Source organism: Mus caroli, chromosome X, assembly GCF_900094665.2.
Source record: "Mus caroli chromosome X, CAROLI_EIJ_v1.1, whole genome shotgun sequence".
Classification (NCBI taxonomy): Eukaryota; Metazoa; Chordata; class Mammalia; order Rodentia; family Muridae; genus Mus; species Mus caroli.
This window is the reverse complement of record NC_034589.1, coordinates 75993488-76005953: the sequence shown is the minus strand read 5'-3', so window position 1 is coordinate 76005953 and position 12466 is coordinate 75993488. Positions and strand designations below refer to the sequence as shown.

At 45.6% G+C, this 12466-nt stretch overlaps 1 protein-coding gene across 1 annotated transcript; it reads right to left on the bottom strand.

Moving 5' to 3' along the window:
• Positions 1-7339: 7339 nt before the first annotated feature.
• LOC110286149 lies at positions 7340-11795 on the bottom strand. The gene is given in 4 exon segments (XM_021152624.1): positions 7340-7371; positions 7374-8644; positions 8846-11657; positions 11660-11795. Coding segments are annotated over 4 exon segments (4251 nt in total).
• Between the last annotated feature and the right edge of the window lie 671 nt (positions 11796-12466).

Genomic DNA, 12466 nt, shown 5'->3' with positions numbered 1-12466 from the left:
CTTCTTCTTCTTCTTCTTCTTCTTCTTCTTCTTCTTCTTCTTCTTCTTCTTCTTCTCCTCCTCCTCCTCCTCCTCCTCCTCCTCCTCTTCCTTCTTTTCATTTAGTTATTATTTTGGAGCCCTCATGTGTACTTTTAAATCCTTTCTATAAGAATGAATCCGTTCCTTTCTGAAGGCATTTAGTCTGTGAAATTTCCTCTTAGCAATGCTTTTATTCTATTCTATATGTTTTGGTGTGCTGTGCCTTCATTTTCATTCTTTTTTAGAATGTCTTTGATTTCTTTCTTTATTTCTTCTTTGACCCAGTGGTTATTGAGTAGAGATTTGTTCAATTTCCATGATGTTTGTATGCTTTCAATTGTTTGTTTTTGTTAACATCCAGTTTTAATCCTTGGTGATCTGATAAGATACAAAACATTGTTTCAATCTTTTTTGTATCTGATGAGGACTTGTTTATGACAGTACATGTTCAATGGTGGAGAACGTTCTGTAATGTGCCAAGAATAAAGTATCTTCTTTTTTGTTTGGGTGAAATATTCTGTTGTAATTTGTTAGAGATATTTGATTCATAGCCTCTGTCAGTTTCATTATTTCTCTGTTTAGTTTCTGTTTTGATAACCTGTCCATTGGTGAAAGTTCTGTGTTGAAGTACTGAAGAAGACCTGTTTTGGTCTCTGTCTGCATAGAATGGGTCTCTAGTTGCAGATGGACAAGGAGTCAGTGAATGAATGACAAACAGAAGCAACACAAGAGATTGTGTAGAATGTGAATGTAATTTTTCAAGTTGAGCATCAAACTTTTTATACAGAAGAGAGACAAGAAACCAGGTGAGATTCAGAGTTACAGTGACATAATACAAAAGGAATGCATACATCAAAAGAAGGTGAGGACCAGGCTGCTGCTGCTGCTGTTTACCACTAAGAAGGGAGCCAGATGGAATGCTAGTCTATTGTTAAGCCCACCACCAGGGGTTCTTAGTAAATGCTGGATTTATGCTGTTTCTTTGGGCCTAGTGAAGAAACCTGTCTCAGGGGGATTCCCTAACTCTTTCATGGTAAACCCACCTATTCACTAGGTCATTGTGAATTCCCTTGTCTGGGTAAGACTGGCTATTGTCCCAAGTAAACACTCTGCAGACCAGCCTTGAGCTATTTTGGACTCCATTCTTTGTAATGCCTAATTAGTTTCACCATCTCTATTAGAAGTAAAATTTAATGTTACTGAATAGATAACCTTCTTACTGAATTCCTACTGGATTCCAATTTTGTCGGCTTCAAGGATTTTCTATGAAGTTGGAACACTGGCTAAGGCTTAGCTATGTCAGAATTCAATCTTTAAAGGCACTTAAAATAATACTAAAAGAGAGCATACAGATCCATACACCAGATTAACTCAGGGATAGCGTATGAGTATGCAGATTATGAGAATGCCTGTGTCCAGGAGGTAGAGTTTCCTTGAAACTCTCTGCCTCATGAGTGCTTCCAGGCCTCTCAGCCTGCCAAGCAGACTTCACTGGAGTGTGGGTAGCAAAGTACTTGACAATTAAATGTGGGTTGCAATGTGTGATTTAATCTTTAGTAATGCTTCTTTAACAAATGTTGGTGCCCTTGCATTTGGGGTAAAATGTCCATAATTGAGATACCATCTTCATGGATTTTTATTTTGATGAGTATGAAGTGTGTGCTCCAATCTCTTTTGAATAATTTGGTTGAACATTTATTTTATGAGATATTATAGAGGCTATCTCAGCTTATTTCTTGGTTCCCTTTGCTTGGAAAAACTTTTTTCCAGATCTTTACTCTGAGGTACTGTCTATCTTTGTTGTGGAAGTGTATTTCTTATATGCAGTAGAATGATATATTCTGTTTCTGTTTCTACTCTGTTAGCCTGTGTGCTTTTACTGGTGAATTGAGTCTAGTGAGGTTGAGCGATATTAATGACCAATGATTGTTAGTTCCTGTTATTTTGATGTTAGTGTGTGAAGGAGAGATTTTTTTCTGTGAGATGATCAATTTCTTGTGTTTCTTGAGTGTAGTTGCCCTCCTTGTGCTGGAGTTTTACTTCTAGTATGCTCTGTAAGGATGGATTAGTAGAAAGATAATGTTTAAGTTTGGCTTTGTAATGGTATATCTCATTTTTTTCCATCTATGATGATTGTGAGTTTTGCTGGGTCTAGGCTAGTATATGTGGTCACCTAGAATTTCCAAGACATCTATCCATAACTTTCTGTCTTTTAGAGTCCCTTTAAAGAAGTCGGGTTTGATTCTAATCTGTCTGCCTTTACAGGTTACTTCACCATTTTCTCTTGCAGATTTTAATATTCATTCTTCTGTACACTTATTGTTTTGTTATTTGGCTGAAGGAGTTTTTTATGCTCCAATATATTTTGTGTTCTATGTGCTTCTTGTTTGTTTTTAGCTATTTCTTTCTTTATGTTAGGGAAATTTTTCTTCTATGACTTTGTTGAAGGCATTTTATAGGCCTTTAATCTGGGAATCTTCTCCTTCTTCTATTACTAATATTCTTAGTTTGAGGATGTTCATTCTGTTCCAACTTTCCTGGGTGTATTGTGCTAGAAACATTTTAGATTTGGTATTTTGTTTGACAGATATTTCAGTTTCTTTTATGTTATCTTCTGTGCCTGAGATTATCTGTTCCATATTTTAGATTCTGTTGGTGATACTTGTGACTTTACTTCCTGTTCTCTTCCCTAGGTTTTCCATCCCTAGGGTTATCTTCATTTATGTTTTCTTTATTGCATCTATTTATATTTTTCAGATGTTGAGCACTTTTATTCATTTCCATCACCTATTTGATTGTATTTTTCTGTATTTCTTTAAAGGATGCATTTATTTCCTCTTAAATTATTTCTATCACAATCATAAGTTGAGATTTATGATCATAGTCATTCTCTTCAAGTGTGTTAGGATATCCTGGGATTCCTGTAACGAGAGCCTTGGATTTTGAGGCTGCCACATAGCCCTGACTTTCATTGTATCTGTTCTTGCACTGACCTTAAAACATCCAGTTGTCTCTGGTGTTGGCTAGCCTGGTAGTCTCTTGTGGTAGCAGGATTCTGGGACTGTAGGCAGAGCTGGTAGTCTCTAATGGCACCTGGCACCTGGAAACTGGTTGTCTTGGGTCACAACAGGTCTCCAGGACAAGAGACAAAGCTTATTGTCCTAATTGTCTGAATGGCAGCATGCCCCCAGCCAGGCATGCTGAGTTTCAGTCCTGGCAAGTAGAGTATAGGTTTGGAATTGCAAGTAAATGTATGAATCAAAAATGGAGTGCAGGGTGATTGGGGACCTCAATGCTGCTGGACTTGCTTGAGTGCCAGCAGGTGGGAAGCTGGGCATGGGTATCTCTCCAGGTTATGTCTGGTGTCAGCAGGCCTTCCAGGATGCAGGGTAAGCTGTGTCCCAGGGAGGACAGTGCTGATGTGGAATTGCAAAGAGACTTGTTGACCAGAAGATGGAGTGCTGAGGGGGTTGGGGGAACCTCACTGCTTCTGGGTTTGCAGGTCCCCCAGCAGTCAGGGGATTGGAATATGGATATCTCACCTGGTTGTGCCAGGTGGCAGCAGGCCTCAAAGCAGTTAGATTGAACTGTGGAGTGCTTTTTTGGATTGCATGTAGAGGTGTGAGTCTGGGATTGCATGTAGAGATGTTGGAGTGTGACATTTGTGTTCTTTTAGCACACAACTTAAAATAGAAAGCTACAGATTGTACTTGTGTGTGAATTTGTCCTAAAGTACCATGAAATATAAGTTTAGCAAATCAACATTGGTCATTTTGAAAAACAAACAAACAAACAAACAAACAAAATAAAGGAACTGTGTCTAAATTAAGTAGTTTTCTACTTAACAAGAATTTAACAACAAAACTTGCTAGAGAGGAAAAGATACATTCATGTTCCATACCTATATGCAATGGTGGAAATATTCTACTCTTTAAGCAACCTAAATTACATACATTTATATATGTTAACCAAAGTCCCCTGAACTTTGTTTAGAGTAAAATACTAGTAAGGTCACTGATGGGAAAAGGCCAGGATTTCCTCTGGGACATGTTGTGGTACTTGACCATTTGGCAGACAAACTAAGTAAAAGTCAGGTATCAATCATTAGTAAGCTTCATTATTTTCCATTTTTAGAAAGAACATTGTTACCAAGAAGTCAAATATTTTCCTTAGTACTACACAGGGTGAAAGACCCCCGAAGGGAGACCCCCACTCAAGTCTCAGGAATATTGCGCACCCAAGTAGGACACTGAGACCGACTTGCTGCAATCACACGAGGAGATTTTATTGAAAGCAGGTTGAGATAAGAGCTCAGGCCAGCATGCTGGGGTCGAGACTCATACACCACTCAGGGAGTAGAGGAGTTTCGACCCCGACCTGGAATTGTACAGAGTTTTTAAAGACAAAAACCACAAGACAGGGGGAGGAAGGGGGAGGGAATAGGGGAGGTCCAAAACCATAACTTTGCTCAGTAGCTAGACCACATGTTAGTCATATGCTATAATAAGTAACACACCCAGGACATTGTGACATTCCATAGCAGTTAGGGCATTGTGACATTTTATGGTGGTTGGAACATTATGATTATTCTGGGAAAGGACAATTACTCAGTGAGGGGGGCTGGTGCTGGGAAAGGACAATCATTCAGCAGGCCAGGGCCCACAGGAGTGACATTTTCAATTCTTTTAGGCAGCTAGTAATCTTCTATATTTTCTACCCTTCATTCCCCACTTCTTCTAGTAAGTAGCTCTAATCTTAGCGCGATTGTTCTACCTCTTGTAGAGTCTTATATTGTTGTTGTAGGACCATAACTTGAACAGCACTCACTCATTGTTTTATAAAGTCTACCAACTTATTGAGAATGCATGGCCCGAAGGTCAAAATCAGTATCAGAATGATCAAGGGCCCGACTAGAGTGTACACCAAAGTAGAGAACTAGGGTGACCGGTTATACCAGCTTTCATACCATCCTTGATACGCTTCTCTTTCTTTCTTTCGCTTCTCTAATCTTTCTCTCAGCTTGGTCATGGAGTCCCTAATGACACCAGAATGGTCTACATAGAAACAACACTCTTCTTTTAATACAGCACAAAGCCCTCCTTCTTTGAGAAAAAGCAGATCTAATCCCCTCCGATTTTGTAGTACAACTTCAGACAATAAGGTTAGGGACTCTTCTAATTTAGTTATGGACTGTTCTAATGCCCCCAGGTCGGCATCCATAGCAGCTCTCAGTTCATTGTAGTAATAGGGCTGCTGTATAAGGGCAGCCGCCCCAGTTCCAATCCCTGCCGCTACTCCTAGTCCCAACAGGACAGCTAAGGTCAGGGTCACAGGTTCTCTCTTGTGTCGAGTACGGTGGTCAAATTCATCTATAAAGGATTTATCATCATGGTAGATGACCCGGGGTACCAGTTGGACTAGAATGCAAAAGTCTCTATTGATATCAAAAATTGAAATGTGAAGGCAGGGGGTCAGGCAGGTGCCACAAGCCCACCACGAATCTGGAGGGGGCACTAGGTACTGGTCTGAGACATCTGGCAGGGTGTCAATAGTTTTGTTATAGAGGGGCTGGTATTCAGCAGGCACCCTGCCTATGCACAGTCCAGCACCCGATACTGCAGTGAGAGTCAGTTTTCGTTGACTCCCCCAAGGACAGTGCGAATAATCAGAAGTGACATTATACTCCCGTACCTGAGCTATTCCTTCATAATAAGGGGGATTGGCAGCAAAACACAACCAGCACGATTGGGTAGCAGAAGGGTTGGTACTGTTCAGGACAGTGAATGCACCATCGAGCAGATTGAAAAGGCGGTCCTCTGTCCTCATGGGGGAAGGAGAGGAGGGAGTGATCAGAGGAGTGTATGGAGCAGTGCTGGAGAAGGGAGTCTTCCCCGGAGGTGGTATATAACCGGGGAGCCTGGGAGTGGGGATAGGAGCGGGTGCGCCATTGAGCGCTGAATTAGGGCCCACGGCCAGTACGGGCGGACTCTCTATCTTTAATCTGATAGTGAAAATGAACCCAGGGTCTCTTCCTCCAATATATATCCTCCACCCCCAACGGTTTCCTTTTAGCCACTGGTGATCTAGTCTCCCTTTCTCGGTGAACTTTATAAGTAAGGGGTTGCAGTATTTACCCTTGCATGGTCCTGAGGGACTATTTTTATGAGCACACCCATTTTCTTGATACTTATAAGGGTCCCTTTCTCCTTGGTTTGACCCATCATGGCCACTACCTCGTTTTACCATGATTAGGTCCCAGACAGAGGAAGGATTCCAGTAGGCATCTCCCATTGTTTCACATCCCCACTTGCTGCAAAAGAAACTTGATGCCCCTCCACACTCCTGTCAAAGCCTCCTGTTCTGACCCTGACCCGGGCAAACATAGAAATCTGCAGCTCTGAGATTAGCTCGGTAGAATTGCCCTGAACATCCATACGTACTCCCTATCCCATTTGGGACAGTGTTCTTCAGGAAGCAGGTCACTAAGGTCGGTATGATTGGGGAGGTCCCAAGTGAGAGACCCCGCCACTAACTTACAGATGTAGGTGCACCGCGGTTTGGGACCACATGACACCACCTTCTTTATTAAGCACTTCCCAACTCAATTTTTGGGGAGCATGAGGATTGTTGCCCAGAGTTGCGGTTACGGCACAGCTTAAGAGGATTGTCAGTAGTTGCCACTGTCCACCCATCTTTAGGGTTGTCTTCATTCTGGACAGGAGCCTTCTTGACGTGGGAGGCGTGGATTCAGGCAGCGATTCTGTCTACCTTCACTGCTGTGGGGATCGTTAACAGCACTAGGTAGGGTCCTTTCCACCGAGGCTCAAGGGTGCCAGTGCGATGTCTTCTGACCAGGACCGAATCTCCAACCTGGAAGCCGTGAGGCACTGCTGTGGTTCCTGGCTTGTAAGCTTCCTTAATCTGGTCCCAGATCTGTGTCCGGACAACTTCTAAAGCCTTTAAGTGTGCAAATAGAGCAGAGGGTGAGGAAGAGTCAGCACTGGGATCCAATATCCCACCAGATTCAGTCAAGGGGGGCGGTCCCCCATGTAAAATTTCATAAGGAGTAAGGCCAAAACGCCCAGGTGTGTTTCGGACCATAAGAAGCGCGAAGGGAAGGAGGGTCACCCAGTCTTTACCACCGGTCTCAATAGCTAATTTAGTTAGGGTCTCCTTTAGAGTCCTATTCATTCTTTCTACCTGTTCTGAACTCTGGGGTCTGTAGGCACAATGTAATTTCCAATCCGTCCCCAATTGTGAGGCCAATCCCTGACTTACCTGGGCAATGAAAGCAGGCCCATTGTCTGAGCCGATTACCTTAGGAATTCCAAACCGGGGTAAGATTTCTTCAAGGATCTTCTTAGCTACCACCTGAGCAGTTTCGGATTTGGTGGGGAAGGCCTCCACCCATCCTGAGAAGGTATCTATAAAAACTAATAGGTATTTATTACCATATTTTCCAGGCTTTATTTCAGTAAAGTCCACTTCCCAGTAGACTCCTGGTCGGTCTCCTCGCCTTCTTCTTCCAGACTCTTGATAGGGCCTAGCGGTGTTAGTGAGTGCACAGGCCTGGCAAGCACCTATCACTTGTCTGACTGTTGAGTTTAAATTTAACACATGATATTTAGAGGCTTTAACTAGTTGTTTCAGTTTGTCTGCCCATAAATGAGTCAATTGGTGTAGTTTCTGAACATAATCTTTTCCTTCTTTCGTTGGCAGGATCACTCGCCCATCCATAGTCTGTGCCACCCCACCAAAGCTGAATTCTTGGGCCTGTTTTCTGCAAATCATATCTTCCAATATCCTAAAATCATCAGCCGAATAAACATGGTTAGAGTTATTAGCAACTTGAGTTTCCACTGGAGCCTGACTCTTTTCTGTTAATATTGTTACCTGCTGGGCTACCTGCTTTGCCACGAGGTCAGCCATCTGGTTCCCTTTTGTTATAGGATCTTGCCTTCTTTGATGACCTAAGCAATGGATAATGGCCACTTTTTTCGGCACTGCTTCTAGAAGAGCTAAAATCTCTTCCTTGTTCTTGATGTCTCTTCCTGCCGAAGTGAGTAATCCCCTCTGCTTGTAGATGGCCCCATGTATGTGGGCCGTAGCAAAGGCATACCGGCTGTCAGTATAGATGTTAATGGCCTTACCTTCTGCTAGTCATAGGGCTTGAGTCAGAGCCAAGAGTTTGGCCTTCTGAGCTGAAGTCCCTTCTGGAAGACTACTTGCCCAGATTACCTGTTTTCCGTCTACCACTGCTGCTCCCGCTCTCCTTTTTCCTTCCACCACAAAGCTGCTACCATCTGTGTACCAATCAGGCACACCTGGCCAGGGTCGATCAGTCAGATCCTTTCTTGTTCCAGTTTCTTCAGCCAGGATATCAGCACATTGATGTATCGGGGTGGAGTCATCCATTTCAGGGAGGAGAGTGGCAGGACTGAGAATGGCAGGTGGGGCGAAAGTCACTCACTTGTTTAGCAACAGGCTCTGGTAGTGAGTCATCCGGGCATTAGTTATCCACCGGTCAGGGGGCTGTCATACAATACTCTCCAGAGCATGGGGAGCAATTATAGTCACATGCTGACCCAGAGTAAGCTTGTCAGCGTCTTTAACAAGCAAGGCTACTGCAGCAATGGCTTTTAGGCAAGAGGGCCATCCGCTGGCGACAGGGTCTAATTTTTTAGATAGGTAGGCCACCGGCCATTTCCAGGGCCCCAGAGTCTGAGTCAGGACTCCGCGGACTACTCCAGCCCGCTCATCAACGTATAAAGTGAAAGGCTTAGTCAAATCTGGCAAGGCCAAAGCAGGGGCTGCAAGTAGAGCAGCCTTTATGCTGTCAAAGGCTCTCTGGTGTTCCTCTGTCCAGGTGAACGGGACTTTTTCTTTAGTGAGAGGGTACAGAGGGGCCGCCAGTGTTGCAAATCCCGGTATCCAAAGTCTGCAAAAGCCCGATGTCCCCAGAAACTTACGTACTGTGGTGGGGGTCGGGATCAGCATTACAGTTTTCTTCTGAGCCTCAGTGAGCCACCGCTTCCCTTCTCGGAGGGTGTATCTTAGGTAGATCACCTCAGTGCAATATAGCTGAGCTTTTTTTGCAGATGCCCGGTACCCCAACTCACCCAGTTCATTCAGGAGCTTCTTAGTCCCGTCAAGGCACAGTTCCTGAGTTGAGGCAGCAAGTAGTAAGTTGTCTATGTACTGTAAAAGAGAAATCTGGGGGTTCAGCGCTCTAAAGGATGCACGGTCGCAATGGAGTGCCTCATCAAAAAGAGTAGGGGAATTTTTGAATCCCTGGGGCAGCCGTGTCCAGGTTAGCTGGCCCGTGTGTCCTCCTTCTGGATCTCTCCACTCAAAAGCATACAGTGGCTGGCTACTGGGGTGTAACCATAGACAGAAAAAGGCATCTTTTAAGTCTAAGACAGTGTACCAAGTCCGCTCTGGCGGGAGGGAACTTAGTAGGTTATAAGGATTTGGAATGGTAGGGTGGATGTCCTGTACTCTCTTATTAACTTCCCTTAAACCTTGCACTGGTCGATAATCATTGGTCCCTGGCTTACGCACAGGCAGGAGGGGAGTGTTCCAAGGGGACTGACAAGGTACTAGGATCCCTTGTTGCAACAATCTCTGAATATGTGGTCGGATGCCTTCTTTAGCTTCTTTACTCATAGGGTACTGCCTGACCGAGATGGAGGAGGCATCAGCTTTTAGTTCAACCATCACAGGTGGCACTTGCTTGGCTAATCCCATTCCTGCCTGCTCAGCCCAGACTCCAGAAAAAACAGACAGCCATTCAGGGGCTGGTAATCACTTGGGACCATGCTCGTGGAGGCGGTATTCTTCTTCTAGGTTTAGAACCAAACATGGGACAGGGGCCTCTCCCCAGGTGACTTCTGGTCCCTTTGAGGTAAACTGGACTTGAGCCTTAAGCTTGGTCAACAAGTCCCTTCCCAGTAGGGGCGCAGGGCACTCAGGAATCACGAGAAAAGAGTGAGTCACTTGACTTTTTCCTATTTCTAAAACCCGTTTAGTTGTCCAAGGGTAAAATTTACTACCGGTGGCTCCCATTACCATAGTCTTCTTGTTTCCTAATTGCCCCAATGGTTTGGTTAAGACGAAATGTTCTGCTCCTGTGTCTACTAGGAAATTGACAGGAGTCCCCTCCACAGAGAGCGTTACCCTAGGCTCGGGGAGGGGGCCCAAGCCCTGACCCCCTTAATCTTCATCAAGGGTCAGCACCTTGGGTCCTCTCTGTTTCTTTTTGGGGCAGTTTCTGGCCCAATGTCCTTTTTCTTTGCAATATGCACATTGATCATTTTCAAGCAGTGGTCTCTTTTCTCCTGGAGGTCTTCTTGCCCTGTTGCCCAGGTACCCTGACTTTCCTTCCTCTAACCTTCTTTCACCTACTACTGCATCCAAAATCTTAATTAAGTTCCTCTCCTGCCAGCGATCACGCCGGTTCTCTCTTTCTTCTGCCTCTTTCTTTTCCCTCTCTTGTTTCTCTTCCTCTGTCTCTTTTTTATGATACACGTTCTCAGCTTCCTTCACTAAATCCTTCAAAGTATAATCCTGGAGCCCCTCCAACCTCTGTAACTTCTTCTTGATATCAGAGGTGGACTGACCAATAAAGGCCATAGCCACAGCCGCTTGTTGTCCCTCCGAGGAGGGGTCAAACGGTGTATACCTCCTATAGGCCTCCATCAGTCGTTCCAGGAAAACAGAGGGCGGCTCCACTGGACCCTGGAGAACCTCTCTTACCTTGGCCAGATTGGTGGGTCGCCGTGCAGCCCCTTTGAGCTCTGCCACTAGAGTCCGGCAGTATACTGTGAGACGCTCCCTACATTCCGCTGTGTTGAAATCCCAATTCGGGCGGACCAAGGGGAAGGCTTCATCTATAAGGTTGGGAAGACTAGTGGGGGTCCCATCTGGTCCTGGTACATTCTTCCTGGCCTCCAACAGGATCCGTTCTTTCTCCTCCGTGGTGAAGAGGACCTGCAGGAGTTGCTGGCAATCATCCCAAGTGGGCTGATGGGAAAACATGAGGGACTCGAGGAGTCCAGTCAGGCCTGAGGGATTTTCTGAAAAGGAAGAGTGATTAATTTTCCAGTTATATAGATCAGCCGATGAAAAAGGCCAATACTGCAAGGGGACAAGTTCATCAGGTCCTGGTGGGGGGACACCAACATAGGCACGGAGGGGTAAGGCAATGGTGGAATCGGGCCCATACCCCCCTTCCGGGCTGCGACCTCTCCAACTCCGTGTTCCCGCTGCAGGCTCTCCCCCTCCATCTCGCTCAACAGGGGCCTGGGCAGGGGGTGCGGAAGACCGTGGCAAAAGGTAAGGGGGAGGCTGTGACTCTGCCCACAGGAGGTCTTCGACCTCAGGGTATATCTTCTGGAGTGCTGTCGGATTAGCCGACAGTTGGGCCACCCTGGACTTGGTGTCTGCAACCACCACCGTTGTTTCAGAAAGTCCCAAGGCCCAAGGCTTAACCCAAGCTGGGGGATTCTGGACCAAGTCCTGCCATACGATGATATAGGGGACTTGGTCGGGATGTCCTCTGGTTTCCTGAAAAACAAGGCGCTTTACAGCAAAAATGAGAGGCAGGTTAAAGGCTCCCTCTAGTGGCCAACCCACCCGAAGGTCGGCCACTCAGAGGAGCAAAAAGTCTGCCAGGGTCTCTTCTTGACATCCACTGACAGATTGTGGGCCCTAGTCCTTACTTCAGTACAGTGATCAAGAGTCAAAGTCAAAGGAGTTGTCACTGTCTGTCCCATCTCGAGCTCGACAATACACACCACACAAGCAGACACAAACCTAAAAGAAAAAAGGAATCAAAACCGACTTTGACTTCATGTCGACCAGAGGCACCGAAAAGAGTCAGCCGGCCTAGGGTTAGGACACTGACACAGATCGTCAAGGAGAAAGACTATCTCTTGACTACCGTGGGGGTCCACCAGGCGTCCCTGGTCCTCCCCCTGTCCTCCCGGGTCGTCTCCCAGGGCGAACGGACAGGGGGCACCTGGATACATCTACCCTTACCCACCCCACTCTCCTTCCTGGAGCACAGTCTCACTACTGAGCATCCTTAAAAGCGAAACTGTGATCACACTGAACAGAACACAGACTCCGCACAGAGACAGACTACACAGAGAATCTTACCTCCAAGTGGGTCCAGGACCCCTGGGTGGTCGCGCAAATCCCGGACAAGCCCCCAAATGAAAGACCTCCTGAAGGGAGACCCCCACTCATGTATCGGGAATATCATGCACCCAAGTAGGACACTGAGACCGACTTGCTGCAATCACACGAGGAGATTTTATTGAAAGCAGGTTGAGATAAGAGCTCAGGCCAGCATGCTGGGGTCGAGACTCATACACCACTCAGGGAGTAGAGGAGTTTCGACCCCGACCTGGAATTGTACAGAGTTTTTAAAGACAAAAACCAC